We start from the raw sequence: 22064 nt of genomic DNA on the forward strand, positions 1-22064 counted from the left end.
TTATGGATGGATTTTTTTAAGCATTTCCACACATGCCATTGTTACTATAGGGTTCATTGGTTCTTTACAGAGTGTACTTTGGGTGAATGGGTGTGGATGTGCTACAAGTTGGCATGGAGAGTGTGACAGGGCATTGGGGGTGGGTGAGGCATGTGGTAGCATGGAGGGCAAGAGGTAACATTGGAAGTGGGTGAGACATAGGTTGGCATGAGTTGACATAGATGATGCATAGAGAGTGGGTGGGAAGGTGAGGGGGTGTGAAAAGTGAGGCCTAGAGGGCTTAAACTTCAACAAAACAACTAAAATGAAGTCCCAGAGAATGGAGGCAGGCATTTTAACCAGCCGGCCTTGCCATTTGTCAACGCCTGTGGCTGCCTTCGATCTGCATCCGAGGGTGACAAGCCCGACTCCAACCTCACACCCCACCCCTGGAGCAAAAATCACGCCATTTGGGACACTTTAACCTGAGGCAATTGCTCCAAACCGGGAAATTTCCGAACTCGAGCTATCCACCTTGATGGTAAAAATCCAGCCGCTAATCTCAGGGTTGTGAGATCAAACCCCATGTTGAGCAGTTTGTGTTTGAGTGCTCACTTTGGCAGCACGTATACTAAAATGGAATGGTGCAGAGAAGGTTGGTATGGCCCCTGACCAAGAAACTTCTGCAAATTTGTGAGTGATCCACATACACTGGTGTCTGGAGATCTAGCGATTAAGGCCTGAATTTTACCATGGGCTTCGGGATGCTGACTGACATCAGGATGGAAAGTGAGTCCCGAGGCGGCACTTGCCAACAGTAGGACCAGCTCAGTGATTTTACACTGGTGGCCTCCTAATTGGCTACTTGCGGGCCTGGCATCCAATTAAGGACAGCAGGCAGTCTCCTGACGTAAAATGCCAGTTGCTCTGTAAAATTGTCCTAAATAGGGCCTTTAAGTATAGAGACAGGCTGCCCACCTCCTTTGAGTAGGCAGCAAAAATGACGCCATTGTTTTTTGGTTCCTATTAGTTAGAAATAGTCACACTTTAGGCTCAAAATGCTGGAGCTTCATTGGCTGTATTTCTTGCATCTCTGCATATGGCTGGTAGATTGATAGACTGCTACATTAGGTGGGATTATCCAGCCTCGGCTGCTGCTGGGATTGTCCAGTCCTACGGAAAATCAATGGACTTTTGGCTGGGCCACCAATTCTCCCACAATGGGGCCGGAAAATCCTGGCTATTGTTACTCGGCACGTGACTGCAGCACGTGCAGCAGTGAATGCGTCACCCGGGATATATATTCACACAACAATGAGTTTCTAGCTCTTTACGAATAATATAACAATATAGCATACCTCTTTCTTTAAAAAAAATAATGCCTCTATACCAATATTACCGTCCCAATCATTAACTATTTTTTCTAAACTAAAGAAGATTAACAACTGACTTTTATAAATAAACTGAACCCCTTAACAGTCTTTGTGTTTTCCTTTCTCAAAGCATTATTCACGGTATTGCTTAGATGATAGGATGTTGTGCCTCCATCTTGTGGATTTGCTATTCATCTCTCTCAGTGCTGAGCCAACATGCTGCACAGGCGATGTTGTGCATGTTGCTCCTGGTGTTGTAGGAGGTGTGCGTGATGTTCCTGATGTTGTGTCACTTGCTGGTGACCTTGCTGATGTTGTCTCGCTGGTTAGTGATATTGCTGCTGTTGATGATGATCTTTTCTGCTTTCCCAGCTCAGGTGTAGGTCGAATATGGACTCTGTTCCTCCTCATTTGTTTAACAGTTTCAGTGTCAATGATGTATGGCCTAGGAGCCTCAGCTTCACCAACAACTCTTCCTGGGTTCCAGGTTTTCATGTTTGGATCCTGTACATGTACAGTTTGTCCTATCAACCACTCAGGAAGGGATTTGGCATGGTTGCTGACTCGGGTTGCCAACTGGAGGTTTCATCACATGACTTTCCCTCACGCTCCAGCCATTAGTCAGCCAACACATATATCCTTGTGATATACAGCCTTCCTACATCAATTGGAAAGCAAAAAGACTCATTACCCAATTGGATGATGTTTGAATTTCAGCCAAACAGCTTTTCCCACCACCCCCATTTTCAATATTTTTATATCTCATAAAGAGAAAAGTTGAAAGAAAATGACAAAAAAGAATGTTAATGTCCAGATGACATTTCTCCAGGGTTGCACATAGCAGTGTCCTGGAGATTGATCTTCAATTACTGAAGACTCCAGTATCCTGAAGGGTTGGCAACCTATTGTTGACTTGTGCTTCAAAGAGTTATTGTCTCACTCTCGACTGGTCACTTTAAGGGAGTATCTTGCTTGGCAAAGTTGTCTTATATTTTCTTCCATTCAATAGCTCTGCGGGCGATTTCATGTCAGCCTTGAGAGGTGTAGATCCCAGTGACAATAGGCAAGTTTTGAGACTTCCTTTGTCTCTCAGCAGTTCGTGAGGATTCTCTTGACTGCCTGGACATGACTTTCTATAAACCCTTGTCCACTTGTGTAATATAGTGATGAGGTGATGATGTTGAATCTGTGCTATTCAATGAAAACCTTAAAATCTCTGGAGGTGAATTGGGTTCAATTGTCACATATTACTCTTTCAGGAACCCCTTGCTCAGTAAACAGAACTCATACTGCTAGGATGATTGTTGTAGCTCTCGAATCTTTCACCTTTCTGATAAAAGGGAACTTTGAGTAGTAACTATGAGATACCATTCTTGATTGTGTGTGAATAAATCAGCCTCCGCAGTGTGCCATGGTCTGGGTGGTACTTCAGTAGCTATTATCTCTTTCCGCTGTGTATTTCTATACTTTTGGCAAAGATTGCATGTAGACACCATTCTTTCGATGTCTTTATAGATACCTACCCAGTACACAGCTGATCTGGCTCTGAGCTTACACTTCTCCATTCCCATGTGACCTTCATGTATCTTCTGGAGAAGCTGTCCTTGCATCGTCCTGGGTATGATTATTCTGGATCCAGCTAGCAGGACACCATCCCCCAGTGAGATGTCACACTGATAGATCAGCACTGCTGTATTGCTGGCTGTGTTTGCTCATCTTATCAGGCCATCCCTGGATCCTTTGCTGAGAGCATCTTCAACTTTGTTGGTCTCATCTCTAATTTGACACAGTTTTGATGGTGTTTCATTCCCTAGGTGATGGATCTTTACACCTAGATCTTTTATCTCATGATTCTCCTGGGCAACAACTGAGATAGAGTACCTGCCATCACCATTCCTCTTCCTGGCTTGTATTTCAGAGTGAAATTGTAACTCTGAAGCTTCAAGTGTAACCTCTGTAGTCTTGCTTGCTGGTGCTTTACACAAGTTTTCTTGTTGATCTGTTCCAGTGGATGGCGATAAATCTCCACTATGAACTTTTTCCCCATAGAGACATGTCTGGAATTTCTCACGTCCATGCACGACTGCCTAAAGCTCTCTCTATGGTGGCATATCTACTTGAGTTTTGGATGCAAATGCAATCAGTTTTCCCTCTTGTCCCAGGGCTGCTCCCAGTCCTTCTGTGGAAGCATCTACTGCAGAGTGACAGGTTTCTTTCTGTTGTAGTGTGACAGACTTGTCTCCTTGCATACTACTTCTTTCAGTTAGTTGAAACTCCTCTCGTGTAACTTTGACCACTAGTGCTCAACATCTTCTCTCATCAGCCCTTGTAGGTTTGATGTGTGTTCTAACATGTGAGGTATGAAAGAACTCATGTACTAGATCAAACCAAGGAAACCCCTCAGCTCTTCCTTGTCTCTTGGAGCTTCCATCCCAGGATTCAGCTTGATTCTGTGAGATGTGGAAACTTTTCCAAAGAACTGGCATTCTATCACCTTCACAATACAGTTGTCTGCGTTTAGTTTGATTCCAGCTTTCTTGGTTCTCTCCATGCCTTCATGTAGATGGTGCTCATGATCTTTTCCATCCACACCATAGATCTGGATACCGTCAGCAATATCGACTGCTGCTTTCCATCCTCTGTATGTCTCATCGACTTTCTACTGGAACACCCCGGCTCACTTTAAGGACAAAGGTAGACGCAGGAATTTGTACCAACTAAAGGGTGTGTTGTTGAATGTTGTTAACAGCAAAGATTCCTCGTCAAGATTCACACTCCAGTAGCTTACTGAAAACTTTTTCCCCTGTCAGTGCTGGTGTAACCTCTTCCTGTGTTGGAATAGGGGCAGAGATTCTTCTTTATTGTTTGATTAAGATCTTTTGGATCCAGGCAAATTCTTAGCCATCCATTTGGCTTCTCTCTCACCACGATGGAATTTACCCAATCTGTAGGCTCTGTGACTCTGGCAATCACCTTCTTTTCTTCCATCACCTGGAGCTATTTTTCAATATTTCCTTTTAGTTTTATTGGTTCTTTACATGGGGGATGAATCATTGGTTTCATCGCTGGATCAATAGAGATCTGATACTCAAAATCTTCAAAGCATCCAACCATCTCATCAAAATTCTCCAGATACAGTTATACCAGGTATTCCTTGCTTCTGATCGGAGGATACTTTTCAATCTTTAGCCCTCAGCATCACCTCTTTCATCTCATGGTTAACTGAGATAAGCTACAGCTCTTCACAACTGCTCAACTGCAGGATAGCAGGACCATACATACAGTTAATGTCTTTCCCTCTGATTTGGGTTGTTCCTAGCTGTCGAATCTCAGTTCCCCCATGTGTCATTAGCATGATGTTGCTCAGTTTCAGATATCCATTTATGCTCAAATGTTCAGGAAAGATCTGGTATAGTCTGAGCGAGATGATGTCACTCTGTTCTGGTATCAAGCTTCAGCTTGTTTGTGAGTTTATTTCTCACCCTCTTCCTGATCTAAATGGTTGTGTGAATTTCTTTCCTCTGGGAACTGACACGTCCAGTCATTTCGTACAGTTATATGGTTCCTATACCTATTGTGACCTCAAACTCCTTGGCATCCTTTTGATTTATTTTCCTTTTCATTCCCCCTGTTGCTCTGTCTCTGATAAATCATTTACCAACTTCTTTCTCTGTTCTGAACATCTTTTCCCAGTGAATGGATTTTCCACAGGCTCTGTAGTTTGATCCATATGCAAGACATTTCCATCTGTCTGTGAACTCATCGTTATCCACAGCTCTTGCATATCTTTCTCTCTGTCTTGTGTGCATTCTTTAGTTGCTGTTTCACTGCATCAACCCTATTGCCTTTCTCTTCACTTAACTGAAAGCTAGCCATTTGGGTAGTCAGCATCTTCATCTGTCTACTCACAGCTTCATGTGCTCTGGCAATGTCTACCTACAGTCTGCGATATTTTGAACTTGGCCTTTCCGATTCAATCTTTTTGTACTTCAGAGTGTGCAGGACCGTAAATGAGCTGATCGTGCATGCTTTAATTTGTGTCCTTAAATTTACGTTTTATGGCTGCATTTTTCAACCTTGTTATGGAATTGTCAACAGGCTCACCCGATTGCTGTCTCAGGCCTTGAAATTCATATTGGTAGACCTGATGATTTGACTTTGGCTCAAGATGTGTGCTGAATTTTTCAAAAGTTTTGCCTGATGCTGTAGCCTTCACTCAGCTCCCAGTTATTAAACAAACTTAATCCTTTTTCTCCTGCTCATAAAAGGACGTAGCTGACCCTTTTCTCTTCGCTAGGGCCTTTTAGAAAGCTATTGAATGTCAGTTGCACTTTTAGTTTAAATTTCTAACTGCCTTTATGACACCATCAGCCTTCCAATTCATCATGGGTTGGAGCTGTGTATGTATTGCTGCGACATTGGCCATTTCATTTTCTCTTCTCGCTGACACTAATTTGAGTTGATTTTTCAACTTATTTCAGTGTTAATTTTTTTTTTAAATGCTGGAGTTTCTATTCAAAGACAACCCGCTGCCACCATGTTATACCTTCTGGTTCCCATAAGTTAGAAATAATCACATTTTAAACTCAAAATGCTGGAGCTTCATCGAGTGTAATTTTTTCTGGTCTCCATGCAGCTGGTAGATTGATAGACTGAAACATTGCTACTCGACACATGGCTGCAGAGCACTCTGGGATACATATTTGCAAAACAATTAGTTCCTAGCTCCAGATGAATAAGATAACAATATAACAACCTAACAATCTAACAGCCCCAATGGTGGGACTGCATCAGAGAGCTGTCCTGATGAGGGCCCCCCCACTATTTTACCAACAAAGCCTGCCACCTGGGGACTGGTGATATGCTGCCCTAAGATTCAGTCCTTGCAGACTCATGGTTTCAATTACTGGAAGGGGAGGGGCAGAATCACAGGTCAACATTAAGATTCAGGAGGTGCTAGTTTCTAAAATAAAGAGATTAATGGTTTAGATCCTTGAAACAGGATTGTTTAAAAAGTGAGGGAGTTGTGAACATTTCTGCATGGTATACCAAGAGGTGTTAAAAATGTATTGCAAAAACACGAGGGATGGAAAGTTGATAAGGTAATTAAAGATACACCAAAAACTTTCCAATACAGATGTAGATAAAATGGCAGGCGGACTCAGACACAGGAGAAACTTGTCTTATGCAGTAGATGGTGTCACATCATCCTCATCCTCTCCCCAACTAACTTTGGCTCTTCAGGAGCAAGAATAAAAGAGAAAAGACTCTGTTCTGCCTCCTAAAAGCAATGGAACAAACTTCAGGCGACTGAGATTAACTATGACATAATACAACCTAAACTGACCAGGTACTTGCCCCTGATAACAGGTCATGGATTCTATCCACAGGAGCTGGTCAAGCTCCCTTTGAAAGGATTGTAGGGAACACAGCCCATCACATGTCAGAGAAGTTTGTTCCAGAGGGTGACAACTGCCTATGAAAGGAAATATTTCTGACCAAATTCTTTACATGTGTGTTGTCCAGACATGGTCCTCCTGTTTACACCCATTTCTCCAGACTATATTAAACATAGCAGCCAGTAATGTTCTTATAAACTAGTGAGATACTGGTTCACAATGAGTATTGTAATACAACTGCTAAAGTTTAAAGGGCTGCTTGCAATTTCAGTCTACAATTTCAGCTAAATCTCATTTTAGTTACATGTATTTACAATCTTGCGAAGTTGCACATCGAAATTCGCTTCCTGTTACCTGAAGCTATCTCTCTGAAATTTTCCTAAATATATCCTATTGACCTGTCTAAAGTTGTTTAAGATAATGGGATAAGTTGCTTTTTTCTTGCATTCGAGAACACAAATACTGCTGTATGCATAATCATTCCAATTTCTGAATCAATTGAGAACTGAATTGGCAGTGAATGTACTGAAATGCTATTGCCTAAATGTCTGTGTTTCAGTCTTTAATGGACATTTCCTGTTCATTTATTCACAGACCCCTGAAGAACTTGAAGACGTGTCTGACCTTGAGGACGATCGTGATGTTCAAAGTCATACCAGTATTCAGACAGAGGGGAAAACTGACAGAGTATGGAGAACCAGATAAACTTTAACCCACAGAGATAATCAGAATGTAACAACACTGATTGCACAAAGCCATCATGTGTGAATGTGCCAAGTCCCAATTTTAACCCCCTTCCAGGCCCCATGTGATTGGGGTTTGGTGGGGAGGGGGGGTGCGGTGCAATGTTAAAATAAGGGCAAAGGGCATACCTCTGCACTCCTTCCAGCTGCTATTTTAACTCCCAGGTTTCAGGAGACACATGAGGTGCTCACCAAAAGGCAGGCGAGAGCTCATTATATTCAGCGATTGCGTCAGGCGATGCAATTCAAAACCATTGTGATTTTCCTCCCAGCCTTGCACAGTGCAAACCATGCCAGCAAAAACTGTCACCAAATAGAGCCGAGGTCAGCAAGACCTGAGTTTTTAAGCCTTTGACGGTTTTCATGTGAACCAGGAGGAGCCGGGCTCTTCCAAGACTCGTAGGGAAACCTTGTGCTTCCCAACAGCACCCTGCCCCGCCACCCCACTCCCCAGCAGAACCAACTCCCAGACCACAAACCCCACCATGCACATTAGGTTTCTGATAACACAGCTCTCTGACTGTGGCTAGCTGCAGCCTGAAATCCAGCTCCCTCCAGCTGGCCTCTTCATCGCTGCTGCTGGATTTGGGAAGCAGTTCATGTTTGAACTTGGCAATGAGGTCAGGAGTTAAAATGGCCCTGCCCCCATGTCATGCATGTGCAGGTTGCAACTCAAGTGTCCAAACAGAGGACTGGAATTTCCTCCATGGGCAGAATCTGGAAGTTAGACCAAAAATCCGGCCAACACTGTCCTCAATTTATATCCCAAATTATTTTACAATCTCATTAGAATACTACCGAACTTACAACGGCCATGATGGTTATAAACAATTGGGGCCCAAGGAGGCTGAATCCACTCCATACATTTCATCCTTGACCCTTAAAATTGGAAAGTTTCAACTCATTCCAGCATGACTCAAATAAATCAGGCACAGCCTTCTTAGGAACATACAATTGTTTTCTAATTTTTTTCTTTATTCATTCATGGGATATGGGCGTCGCTAGCTGGGCCAGCATTTATTGCCCATCCCTACTGCCCTTGAGAAGGTGGTGGTGAGCTGCCTTCTTGAAACTGCTGCAGTCCATGTGGTGTAGATACACCCACAGTGCTGTTAGGGAGGGAGTTCCAGGATTTTGACCCAGCGACAGTGAAGGAACAGTAATATATTTCCAAGTCAGGATGGTGTGTGGCTTGGAGGGGAACTTCGAGCTGGTGGTGTTCCCATCCATCTGCTGCCCTTGTCCTTCTAGATGGTAGCAGCCGTGGGTTTGAAAGGTGCTGTTGAAGACACCCTGGTGAGTTGCTGCAGTGCATCTTGTAGATGGTACATACTGCTGGACACTGTGTGTCGCTGATGGAGAGAGTGAATGTTTGTGGATGGGGTGCCTATCAAGTGGGCTGCTTTGTCCTGGATGGTGTCAAGCTTCTTGAGTGTTGTGGGAGCTGCACTCATCCAGGCAAGTGGAGAGTATTCCATCACACTCCTGAATTGTGCATATGGTGGACAGGCTTTGGGTAGTCATGGTGATGCCACTGAATGTCAAGGGGCGATGGTAAATTCTCTCTTGTTGGAGATGGTCATTGCTTGGCACTTGTATGGCGCAAATGTTACTTACCGCTTGGTTACAGCAAATAATTGTATTGGGTTGGCAATGGGAGAAGGTTCTAATGAAATGAGATTGATGTAATGATAGATGTAATAATATGTATTTTTTTGAATTTATTCTCTCATGGGATGTAGGTGTTGCTGGCAAGGCTAGCATTTGTTGCCCATCCCTAATTGCCCTTGAACTGAGTGACTTGCTAGGCCATTTCAGAGGGCAGTTAAGAGTCAGCCATATTGCTGTGGGTCTGTGGTCACATGTAGGCCAGACCAGGTAAGGAGGGCAGATTTTCTTCCCAAAGGACATGAGTGAACCAGGTGGGTTTTTACTACAATCAATGATAATCTCATGGTCACCATTACTGAGACTAGTTTTTTAATTAAAAATTTTTAAACAAATTGAATTTAAATTCCACCGGCTGCCATGATGGGACTTGAACCCATGCCCCAGGGGATCAGCCTGGGTTTCTGGATTACTAGACCAGTGACATAACCACTATATCACTGTCTCCCCGATACTTTCAGAACATCCCAAAGTGCTTTGCAGTCAATGAATTACCTTTGAACATAAGAACATAAGAAATAGGAGCAGGAGTAGACCATGTGCCCCCTCAAGCCTGCCCCACCATGCAATAGAATTAAAACTAATTTTTTGCCTCAACTCCATTTCCCAACCTGCACCCCATCAAATCTCTTAATTCCTTAAGATATCAAAAATCTGTCTATCCCAGCCTTGAACATGTTCAACGATGGAGCATCTTCAACACTCTGGGACAGAGAAATCTGAAGACCCTAACTAATGACACAAAGCTGGGGGAATATGTGTTGTGAGGAAGATGCAAAGCAGCTTCAAGAAGATTTGGACAGATTTAGGGAGTGGATAAGAACATGGCAGATGGAATCTAATGTGGAAAAATGTGAGATTATCCACTATGGTAGAAGGAACAGATGTGCAGAGTATTTCCTAAACGGTAAGAGATTAGAAAGTGTAGATGTACAAAGGGACCTGGGATCCTTGCCCATAAGTCACTGAAAGCTAAGATGCAGGTGCAGCAGGCAATTAGGAAGGCTAATGGAATGTTAGCCTTTATCGCAAGAGGATTTGAGTACAGGAGTAGCGAAGTCTTACTTCAATTGTACAGAAGTTTGGTTAGACGGCACCTGGAGTACTGTGTACGGCTTTGGTCCCCTTACCTCAGAAAAGATATTATTGCCATAGAGGGAGTGCAACGAAAGTTCACCAGACTTGTTCCCGGAATGGCAGGACTGTCCTATGAAGAGAGATTGGGGAAACTGGGCCTGTATTCTCTAGAGTTTTGAAGAATATGAGGTGATCTCATTGAAACCCACAAAATACTTAAAGGAATAGACAGTGTAGGTGCAGGTAAGATGTTTCCCCTGGTTGGGGAGTCGAGAACCAGGGGACATGCCCTCCATGTCCCCTTGGCGCCGAGCCCCACAGTAAGTGGCAGATGTGAGCCACCAGGTCCCTAGACATGCGCAGTGGTCAGCGACACTGGTTCTCAATCATCTGCAGGAATGGCAGGTGGCATCTATAGACCCTGGGTGTCGCTAGGCACCGACCAGCCATGGCTCACTGTCACTTCTGGGCAGTGTGTACGGGAACCCCGGCTGCCCCTTCTTCATGAGGTTGCTGCTCCTGCCTTTGCATGGCCAGGAGCCCCAGTCGCTCTCTCCTCCATCTTCTACGGTCTCTGTAGGCCATCAGGCATACAGCTAGGTCACCAGGATTCATGATCCTGATGTGGTCCTCCTGCAGCATGAAAGAGAGAGAGACATGGTTATCATGGCTGCACTTAGCACCTTCCCTGGCCCTGTGTGACCGCCCCTTAACGCTTCCCAGAGAGTTCTGGTCACCCCCTCGGATGGCCAGAGATGAGTGCGCTGTGAGGCTGCCCTGTCAACCTGCAACATGGGGGAGACTGGTCTAAACCAGGATGCTGAGATTGCAAGGGGCTGTGAGCACCTCCAGCAGTGACTGCTCCATGGCCAGTGTTGGAGAGGAGATTGTACAACGTGTGCAGTCCAACTGCTGCACGGTCCAGTGAAGTGGTGGCGGACTCGAAGTCTGTGTGGGGGCGATGGGGACATGGGGGGGATGCTAAGGTATGGAACACTCGGTGGCCCTTTGGTGCCATTGTGTTGCTTGCATGGGTAGGCAGTCTAGGAGCCTGACCCCAATCATATCACTGTGGCTGCGCCTGATCTGTCTTAATTGAGGAGGCATGGTCAGTTTATACAGGTGCCCCTAATGCATGGCCACTTCCCTTGCTTACCCTGCCCCCATCTGTGCGCAAGATGCAGCACCAGGGCAGCACTTGACCCCCCACCTCAGCAGTCACCTCCGGGCTCTCCAGCACTTGCCCCCAGACACCCCCACCCCTCAGCAGTCACCCCCAGGACCAGGCACCAGTTCCCCCCGCCTCCCCCCCCCCGGTGCCCCTGAGGCCTGTAAACAATGGGGGAGCTGTGGAGAACGCTGCTGCTCACTCACCTCAGGTCCCCCAAAGTGAAGGTCGCCAAGTGCACGTTGCCTGTGTGCTGTTGTGAAACACGTCGGCGTGCTTTCCCGCTGACATGGACAGATGATACGCTGGGGTTCCAAGACCCTGGCAGGATGGCCTTTTCATTATATGCTAATGTATTACAATTAGCTCCCCGCTGACTGATGGCGGGAAACGCGGACCGCTGTTGGCGGGCTGAGCGTAAGATCACGACCTGCCTTCACACTGTCGTGAAGTCGTGGGTCCCGCCATATTTTCCATGCATGTTACCCATCACACCCACCACCAGCAAGCTCGGAAAATTCCACCCCGAGTTACACAAGTTGATAAATTTATACAGCCGCCTCACCAGCCTGCAGTTTAACATTACAAAGTGTAGGAAATGGCTTGGATCTGAGGGGTTAAGTAACCTGCTCACTTTTAACTACCTACTTGACTGGTTTCCAATAGGTTAAAACCAACTACTCAGCATTTTATCCCCGTGTTTTATTTTTCTTTAACTCATAAATCGTCCCAAAACCTTTTTGATTTCTTGGACCCAAATTTCTGACAACATGTGAGGATTGTGAGGGACCAACAAATTGCTAATCAAAAAGCAACACAGGACAGAAGGAGCACATCCAGCTGCTTGTATCTGTGCTGAATCTCTGAAAGCTCTACCCAGTTAGTCTCACTTCCATAGTGCTTCCCTCATGGCCCAGCTCATTTTTCCTTTCAAGTATTTATCCCCAATTTTGTTTTCGAATTCTTGAATCCGTTCCCTCCTTAGACAGTGCATTTCAGATCACAAGAACTCATTGTGTAAAAATGCTTTCCTCATCTCCCTCTAGATTTTTTTTGCCAAGAAAGGCTCACTTCACTTTCTGGTCTAGTTCATTCCAAATGGTTTAAGCTGAAAGGATTCATATACACCAATGATGTGATTCATCAATGAATGATCTAACATCTTAATGGTTGGTTAATTAATGTTCAGTGACTGGTGTGTGTGTGTTAGTTTGACTCCATAGCAGTACTCTCGCTTCTGATCTGAAAATCAGGAGGACCATTTCCACTTTAGTCCAATGTTAAATGAGTGTATATGGTCAGGGGTACCAACCACTGGGTGAGAAGCTAAACTAAGATCCTGTCAATAGGCTCAGGGGATACAAAGGATCAATCCTATTGCAATATATGAAGAACATCCTTTTCCTGTGTTCAACACCATCATTGCTCGTTGTTGACCCTCATGAATGAAAATCAGCTGCTGTGTTGGCCTACACAGTGAATATATCTCAGATACGAACACTGGAGCAGGAGCAGGCCATTCAGCCCATCGAGCCTGCTCCACCATTCAATTTGATCATGGCTGAATATCCACTTCAATGCCTTTTTCCCACACTATCTCCGTATCCCTTTATGTCATTGGTATTTAGAAATCTGTCAATCTCTGCTTTACACATACTCAGTGACTGAGCTTCCACAGCAACTCTGGGGTAGAGAATTCCAAAGATTCACAACCCTCTGAGTAAAAAATTTCTCTTCATCTCGGTTCTAAATGGCTTCCCCCTTATTTTGAAATTGTGGCTGTGAAAGTGACCGCGGTGCTCAATTTCTATACCAGTGGTTCCTTTCAGGGCTCCACAGGTGACCTCTGTGGGATTTCACAATCCGCCACCCACAAATGCACCCATGAGGTCACGGATGCCATCTTCTCCATGGCACACAACTTTGCGCATCTTGCCCAGGGCTGGGACAGCCAGGATGCAAGGGCCATTGGTTTCACCTTGATCTCGGGATTCCCACAGGTACAGGGTGCAATTGACTGCACTCCTGTTGCTCAGGTCTCCATCGCTACACACAGTGGACTTCATCAAACGCAAGGGCTTCCACTCACTGAACATGCAGCTGGTGTGCGATCACCAGAAACGCATCCTGCAGGTGTGTGCATGGTTTCCAGGGAGTGTGCATGATTCCTACATTCTCAGTTGCTCGCAGATCCCTGCAGTCTTCCAGGGTCCACAGAGGCTGCAGGGTTGGCTCCTCGGGGATAAGGGCTACCCGCAGAGGCCGTGGCTGATGACACCTGTGCGGCGGCCTCAGACTGCAGCAGAGCGACGCTATAATGAGGCTCGTGCTGCAACTCGCAACTTGGTGGAGCAGACCATCGGGATGCTGAAGATGTGGTTCCGGTGCCTGGACCAGTCTGGTGGAGCCCTGCAATACAGTCTGCAGAGGGTGTCACACATCATCATCGCCTGCTGCACCCTTTACAACCCGGCGCTGCAACAGGGAGAGGAGCTGCCTGAGGAGGAGATGTAGGAGCTGCACGTCTCCTCCGATGAGGAGGACACTGACTGACGGGGATGAGGGTGAGGGGGTCCTCGGTGGTGACGATGATGGTGACGAGGCAGGTGCACTCGGGAGGCCCTCATAGCTTCCAGATTTGTGGTGGATGATGACGACATGCAGTGAGGTGTCCCCGTAGATTCTCACATTGCAGTTGTAAATGTTTGACTCCAGTCTGGCTTATGGCTGCGCGAATACCCTCTGTGAGAATGCTTCTGTCATGGAGACACAGTGGAGGCCCTAATAGTCACTCAATCACAGGAGGATGATGATGACATGCAGTGAGACACTCCATAGATCTTCACATAGCGTCTGAGAATGTCTGACTCCTGTCTGGCCGAGGGCAGCTCGCTCAGGCTCTGTGATCAGGGCCATCTCAGAGACACAGCAATGAAACTTTAGATGCATCTGATGCTGTGTCCGCCTTCAGCACCTCAGCCCTTCAGGAGCTGGTGCACAGCATCACTGGTCACAGATGCTGGTGTGATGGGGGCCAGCCCCATCTTAAAGGTGCTGAGAGCACACAGAGAGAATGAGAGAACTCTGTGACGCCTGCCCATTACATTCTGGCAGCAATGACCAGCACCACCGAGGTGCAGGCATCAGTAATGTTCCCAGGGAGTGTGAGGCCGGACCATTACTGTGGTCTGAAGGCTGCACAGAGCACAGGGAAGAGGCCCTGAACTGAGACACCTGCCTTTACCTTGTGCAGAATGGTTTCACATCTGAGTATCAAGAACATTGCTCATCAGAACAAGGAGTCACAGGCAGGGAGACACTCTTGGGAGTTTATTGACAATGATAAACAATGACAACATTATGTACAAGTGATTAACACCCGTGCCCAGGCTGTGCAACTAATTCTCCTTAACTTTCCTAACCCTGCCATTACGACTTGGTGCTCCCCGGACATCCACAGCAGAGGTGGAGGCAGCCTACTCACTGCGACGCCCTGTCTGTGATGACTTTGACGGGCGTCCTCTGGGGGGTCGAGACTTGGAGGGCCCCAGCCTGCTTTCGGGATCCTGCTGTGTGGCAGTGGCACCCTCCTCGGTCTGTGGAGCTGGAGCTGTGGAGGTCGCAGGAAGAGGGGACTCGGATGGGCCGGACACTCCCAGAGTCACCTGGGTGGACGGCCCTGGAATGTGCACCTGCTGATCCTCCTCCCTATGGGTGCTCGAGGGTCCCTGGCTGACTCCATGAGTGGAAGGGGGTAGCTGGATGAAATCGAGCTGTCCAGTACCCCTCTCGCATACACATTGTTGGAGGCCAACTATGGCATCAGTGATGGAGTTAAGCCCACGCAGCAGTGCAGGAGTGACATCCTGGACCAGGGTCTCCATAGCAGCCACCATCCTGCCAATGTTGACCTCGGTGCGTTGCAATGCCGGCGCTATCACCTCAGCCTGAAGACAGATGGACTCCTCCATCGTGCCTTGCAATCTGAGGAGTGCAGCGGACATCCCTTCCTGATGTTCCCGAGCTTGCCTTTGCAGCTCCAGCAACTGAGGTATGACCGAGTCCAGAGGCTCGTTATCTGACTCGGACTCAGCAGATTTATGGCCTCCAGCAGCCCTCTGAGTGCCGGGACCTGGGAAGTCCCTGCGGCCACCTACTCTGGATCAGAAAGTGCGATGTGCTCACCAGATGGTGATCCTGAGGCTACTCTAAAGCTAGGTCCCATCGAGGCGTGTGTCTCTACGCTGGTGGAGGGTGTGAGTGAGCGCTGTGACAGGACTTCAGGGAGGGTGCCTCCAGATTCCTCTCCAGAGGTTTCTTTGTAGCTTGCTTGGAGACCCTGGGCGGAGGAGTCCGTTGGCTGTTTCCCAGATGTGCCTGTGAAAGCAAGGAGAGATAATTAGTGCACGGCAGTGGCCTGTGAAAGAGGACACATCACTCACAGCATGGTTATCTGATGGATGTTGCATTGCTGGATCCTCACTTGGTAGAGCAGCGCCGACCTCACTGTCAGCAGAGGACTGGTCCCAGTCATCGCCGGCCAGCTGGATGGCTCTGTTTTCGAATCCTGTCAGAACTTTGATCTCCGGCATCCCTCCACCTGTCTGTGACCTTTCCCTCCCGTTGTGAGCCAGTTTGTCCTGCAAGGATAGAGATGGAGAGAGTGTATCAGGACTCCTGCTGGGCCAGATGATAGGGATGGCTGGCCTGTGTGGGTGGTGAGTGGTCCCATGGACGGGATGAGGACAATGAAGGTGTGTGTGAGAGAGTGAATGGTGATGTCCCTCGCATTGGCAGTGAGCGAGGGCCCTGTGGATGGGTTCATGAGTGCGAGAGTTGGGAGTGATGAAAAGAGTGACTTACCCTGGCGGAACAGAGGAGATCATTCATCCTTTTGTGACACTGAGTGGCTGTCCTCCTCTGCAGGGCGTTGGTGGTGACCACCGCCTCCCAAGCCGGGTTGGTGACATCACTACCCATCCTGCGGCCAGAGCGGGGTTAGAGCACATCCCAACGGGCCTCCACGGCATCCAGCAGTCACTCGAGGGACCCATCGTTGAAGAGGGGTGACTGCAGTCTTTTTGCCTTTGCTGGCCATGTCTTCCGGACAGCAGTGGTGAGCTAGTGGTGATGAGTGCTTTGGCTGGCCTTTTAAAGATGGCAACCGGCATGGTACAACAGCGGGGTGATGGCGAGTGGGCGAATGAGAGCCCGCCCGCCATGGAAACGGCGTGTTTCGCGGCAGTGAATATATAATGAGGATGGCTCGGGAAGATACGGCGTGAAAACCCGCCATTTTCATCGGCGGGTAGGACTCCATTTTATCCTCCCGCTACCGCACTTAGTGCAACTCTGAGAAAATTCAGCCCTCGGGGTCTTGTTAAGCCAATAGGATCCGATGCACTAGGGCTGAACAGGGAAGCCACTACAGCTTCAATGCTCGAGAAGTTCAGAGGCTGGTCTAAAGATAGAAGAAGCCCCTTCATGTAACCCCTGCTCCTCCAAATCTTCACAAAGAAGATCATGACCTCACCAGCTAAAATGTGCCATTCACCCCAACCCACCCCCCCACTACTTCTGGAAGGCAGCAGGCGGCCACTCTGAGCTCTCTACATGCCTGTTTTGGGCGGCATGTGGACTGGTGGATTTTAAATGTGGTTAAAGATGCGCTGGATGCCTGCTCTGAGTTAGAATGTGGCCCCAAAGGCTCTCAAAATGTTTGTGCTCTCATTGGGAAAAGTTAAAGAAAAGCTGAGAAAATATAAAACCTAAAAAATAGATAATAAATAAAGTAGAGTAGTGAAACGAGTTTTTAATAATAATTAAGTGACATGGAGGAATGTCAGGTGACAAGCCAATAACAAGCTAGGGACTGATGTCGCATCTCTGTGCATAGACAAAAATGGAAACATCTGAAGTAATCAGTTAGAATAACGGAGATGAAATGCAGCAGTGGTGGTGTGGTGGTATACTGTACAAAAGGTCGGTCACATCCCATTTAAACCACTGTGTGTAATTCTTGCCTCGCGTTAGGAAAATTATGGGGGTGTGGGTGGGGGGGGGGGGGGCGCAGGCAGGGAATGGCTGTAGTCAGCGGCTTAGGTTATCACGTGTCATGTTCCAGAGTTTTTTTGACTCTTTTCGAACAGAAATGATTTGGAAGACAGAATGATTTGTAATATTGGTCTTTTTTTTTTATGGACAAGTGTATTCACACAGAGGTGGTTGGGGGTGAGTCACCTAGACAAAATATGGTGAATATTCGGATGAGACTGGTCTCTCCCAAGATGTTAAAACATTAACCAGTTTGTTAGCTTGTACTGTACCCCTCGGAATAACAAATTGAATTAATATCAGGGTGATAATGCCAGCTTGAATTTGAGGAGTTGTTAAATGGTCATGGTGTCAATAATTACATTTCCGATTTGGATGCTTTGTATCTAATTAACTCATGTTTATTTAAGGTTTTATTCAAAGTGAAACTGAATATGTAATGATGGAAAGATTACATGATTAGCAGTGAATTCGAAATGAGATGAAAAATGAACCAGTTGGCTAAATCTTGCTTAGAGCATGAATAAGTGGTGGTACTTAGTCTTGATGTGTGCACTTCAGGAGCATTGAACCAGAATTATCATATTCAATCAACTCTCCTAAGTTCTGAATGCTATATCATGGATCTTTGGAACCACCAGAAGATTAATTAATACTAACATTAATGATTGCAATTATTAGCTTTGGACTATAAAGATTAAGGGCAGGATTTTACAGTTGTCTCTGGTGGACAGGGCAGCTGGGCCCAGGAGTGGCTGGGAAATGGTCCGCCACCCATGATCAGCCCCCGACCGCGATTTCACACTGGCTGGCCTATTAACAGCCGGCCAGCGTGAAAGGCGCACTGAGGAGCTCAGCGCTGCCAGGGTGGGGACGGGAGGAGGGCGAGCGCTAAAGTCTGTGCATGCGTGGGGGAGCGCGCACTGAAAGCTCCCTGAGGGAACAGAGCTGCTTCAGGGAGCTAAGGATTTGTGGAAACAAAAATAAAGATGAAAAAAATATGAAAGAAACATGCCCCCACATGAACTGGGACATATTAAAAATTATGTGTAAAAATTTTTTTTTCAATTACTGCTAGAAACCTCATCCCACTTATGGATGAGGTTTCGTAAAAAATCCAAAGGGCACCTGGCCGATTCGCCCGCCCACCAACCAAACGGTTGGACAGGCAGTGAAAAGTAGCTTTCAATTGTTTGATTGGGGGCCTTAATAGGCCTCTTAATTGTCAGCAGGCGCATTGCTGACTCTCGCGCCCGCCCGCCGACTGTATATCGTGCAAGTGTGCAATGACGTCAGGACACTCCTTGACGTCATCACGCGCTATTTTACACCCAATGGGGTCAGGCACACGCCCGCCCACGGGATGTAAAACCCTGCCCTAAGTGACTTGAATTTTTTAAAAAACCTAATTTGAAAATAGTGCATCTAAAAACCTCAGCCTTGACCTCACCTCTCAGCAACATTCTCACTTCTGGAACAGAAGGTCAGGGGGTCAAGCCCCACTTCAGAGATTTAATCTAGGCTTATACTCCATGCGGTACTAAGGGAACGCCATTCAAAGATGAGCAGGTGGGATTTCCCCAATTCCCTGACCAATATTCATCCTTCAACTAAAGAAACAGCTAATCCACCCACTCACCTCATTGGCGCTCGTGGATTTTGCTGCGTGAAAATTGGTTGCTGTATTTCCCTACCTTACAACAGTGTCTACATTTCATTGCCTGTGAAGCATATTGCGATGTCCTCCGTTTGTGAAAGGTGTATTTATAAATGCAAGTTCATTGTGGGAACTGCTGCAGAAGTCATTGGGACAACAATAATTTGTACCTTATTTTATCTTCACCAATGTCTCCCTCCCACCCTATTCTCTCCTGAAGCTATTTGAATGTAGGGAGCAACACAGTGGGGTCCCGTCCTCACTTACCACCTTCAGGCCTCCAACAGGCATTGCATGGTGGATGAGAATTCTACTTGATTTTATTTAATTTCCCCTCATCCCAAACCCAGGATCACTTGAGGTTGAAGCAGCATCCCCTATAGCTAGGCTATCAGCTATCTCGATGCAAACGTGGGATTGAACTTGGAGGCCTAAAAATTGGTTACAAGGACTGCCAATGCAAACTGTGCTCAGGCAGCGATCCCTGCACTGGAACAAGTAAACCCGATTCCCACCCGATGTCGGGTGCCAGGCCTCAATCATATCAGACCAGGGAGCTGCAGACACCTACTGGTGAAGACTGTTTCCATTTCAGGCCACTGCGCTCGGGTGGTCCTTGTAAGATAAGGGTAAGCAATCGGAAAGGAGGGAGAGAAGGGGATAAGTAATTGAGAGGGAGGTCAGGGTTGGTGGGGTACGGGTGTGATGGGGGGTCAGCAACCGGGAGAGGGAGGGAAGCGGTGAAGGTTAGAGGCAAGTGGTTTTAATGTGGAGTTGGAGTTGTAGTGCTGCTGATGGACCAGAACCCACTCATCTACAGTGATACATTTGAGCTCCCAAGTTTATGTATAACTATGCTAAGCTACCTGTCCAGGTTTGATGGCATCCACAGTCTGATTGCATGCAATATTTCACATAGAATACTGTCCATGGAAAAGCAAGTAAGGCTGCACCCAAGATTTTCACAAGCCAATACAGGGCACAATAAGTTCCCACTGAACAGCCACATGAGGTTGACCATCTGTGTGGGAGACAAGAGGAGCCACCTTTGAAGATTTAATCATCAGGGAAGTTGAACAGGCAGGTAAGGGACAGCTAGAAAGATGGGGTGAAAATGTAAAAAAAATTCACTGAGCTGTTTAGAGATGGTTTCCTCACATACTGCAGAGGCAACTGAAATAGAGGCTGTGTTGCATTTGACATTTATCAAGACACCCAAGTTGGTTAGGCTGCTCGTGGTTGGGATGTTAGTATTCATTGTACTGGTGGATTTGGGGCAGTTGTTAAAGCTGAGGCCAAGAAAGTACTGTATTAGAGGTCGGACTTAGAGAAAGCAGAGTTTGACCTAAGAACCTGTCATAATTAAAGCTGGAACAAGAGGATGTTGACATGTACTATTTTACAGGAAGAAAGAAAATGTAAGGCCTGGAATATTATGGTTTAATGAGAAGATTAGAAGGAACATTTTAACAAAAACACAAATAGAGGTACTTGTAAATTTAGGAAAAATCAAAAATACTGAAGATTGGGATTCATACAAAAGGCAACTGTGGAACACTAAAGAAGGAAACAGAAAAAGAGACCAATCACTGAGAGCAGCAACACGAAGCAAAAAGACTTGCATTTATATAGCACCTTTCACAACCTCAGGACATCTCAACGTGCTTTGCAGGCAACTTTTGAAATGTAGTCACTGTTGCAATTTAGAAAATATAAGAAAGTCCTCAAAAAAATCTTACAGCTTTGTTGAGAATGGAGAATGAAAATCAGCCATGCCTAAGGTCCAGCCTTAGTTACGCTTTCCTTGCTGTTGTATTTCAGAGTAAGATTGCTGAACTACCTGAAGAAGAAAGAGCGAAGCTTGCTGAACAAGTTGCTGATTTCAGGAAAGTTAAGAACAGGCTGGATGCAGAGATTGAGATCTGGGATGAGACCAGCAATGACATCATTGTACTTGCTAAAAAGATGTGCATGATCCTGATGGAGATGACTGATTTCACCAGGTAATTCAAATGCTCTTACCCACACCGCAAGTACATGTAATGACTGGAAGACTGTTACAGAAGAAAATCTGCATCTATAAATCACATTTCATACCCACTTCATGGCCAATGAATTACACTTGATATGTACTTACTGTCATATTATAGGAAACATGATAACCCATTTCCCCACAACATGGTCCCATAAACAGCAATAAGATAATCTGTTCTGCTGATATTATATGAGGGATAAACATTGACCAGGACAGTGGGAGAGTTCCCCTGATGATTATATAAAAAATATTATGGAAATTTTTGTATCCAAATAAGCAGCTAGACAGAGTAGTTTAATACAGCGATTCCTGAACTATGGGTTGCAACCCTTAATGGGGTCACAGAAACAGCATTTGGGGTCATGAGTTCCTCCTCCTCTGATGTAACAGTGGTGACTGTGGAGAGGGGACTCTGGGCAGGACAGTGCTGGCCCACTGGATTGATACCACAAACAGCAAAGGGGCAGACAGTGAGCCCAAAACACCTTTTAACCTCCGGAAGCACTTCTCTGGTGAGTGCCAAGTGGACCCAGAAGGGCTGTGCACCGACTTGGTGCAGATAGAGGAAGGCAAGAATAACTTAGTGACCGACTGTGGGGAGGATGGGGGACTGATTACAATGTATGTGAGGGTTGGTGGTGGAAGAGGGGCTGGTTAATGTGCATGTGGGAGAATTGAGAGGAGAAGAGATGATGGGCTTATACCTGTGTGTGCATTTGGGGGGTGGGGGTGATAATTGTGTGGGGTGGGGGGGAAAGTGGGGGATTATTACTGTGTGTGTGTGTGAGAGAGAGAGAGAAGAGGTTGATAACTATATCCCCACTCCAGAACCCTCCCCCACACCCATTTAGTTTAAAGTCCTCTTTCTAGCCCTAGTTATTCGATTCGCCAGGACACTGGACCCAGCACAG

At 46.4% G+C, this 22064-nt stretch overlaps 1 protein-coding gene across 1 annotated transcript in view; it reads left to right on the top strand.

Moving 5' to 3' along the window:
• LOC144695011 (catenin alpha-3-like) overlaps nucleotides 1-22064 on the top strand; it is a 1693436-nt gene that overhangs the window by 1499610 nt on the left and 171762 nt on the right. Inside the window, exons 14-15 of the mRNA XM_078565866.1 lie at nucleotides 7346-7438; nucleotides 20940-21121. Coding sequence (XP_078421992.1) covers nucleotides 7346-7438; nucleotides 20940-21121 — 275 coding nt within the window. The remainder of the gene's footprint in view (nucleotides 1-7345; nucleotides 7439-20939; nucleotides 21122-22064) is intronic.

The sequence above is a fragment of the Cetorhinus maximus genome, chromosome 20, assembly GCF_964194155.1.
Source record: "Cetorhinus maximus chromosome 20, sCetMax3.hap1.1, whole genome shotgun sequence".
In the NCBI taxonomy this organism is placed as follows: domain Eukaryota; kingdom Metazoa; phylum Chordata; class Chondrichthyes; order Lamniformes; family Cetorhinidae; genus Cetorhinus; species Cetorhinus maximus.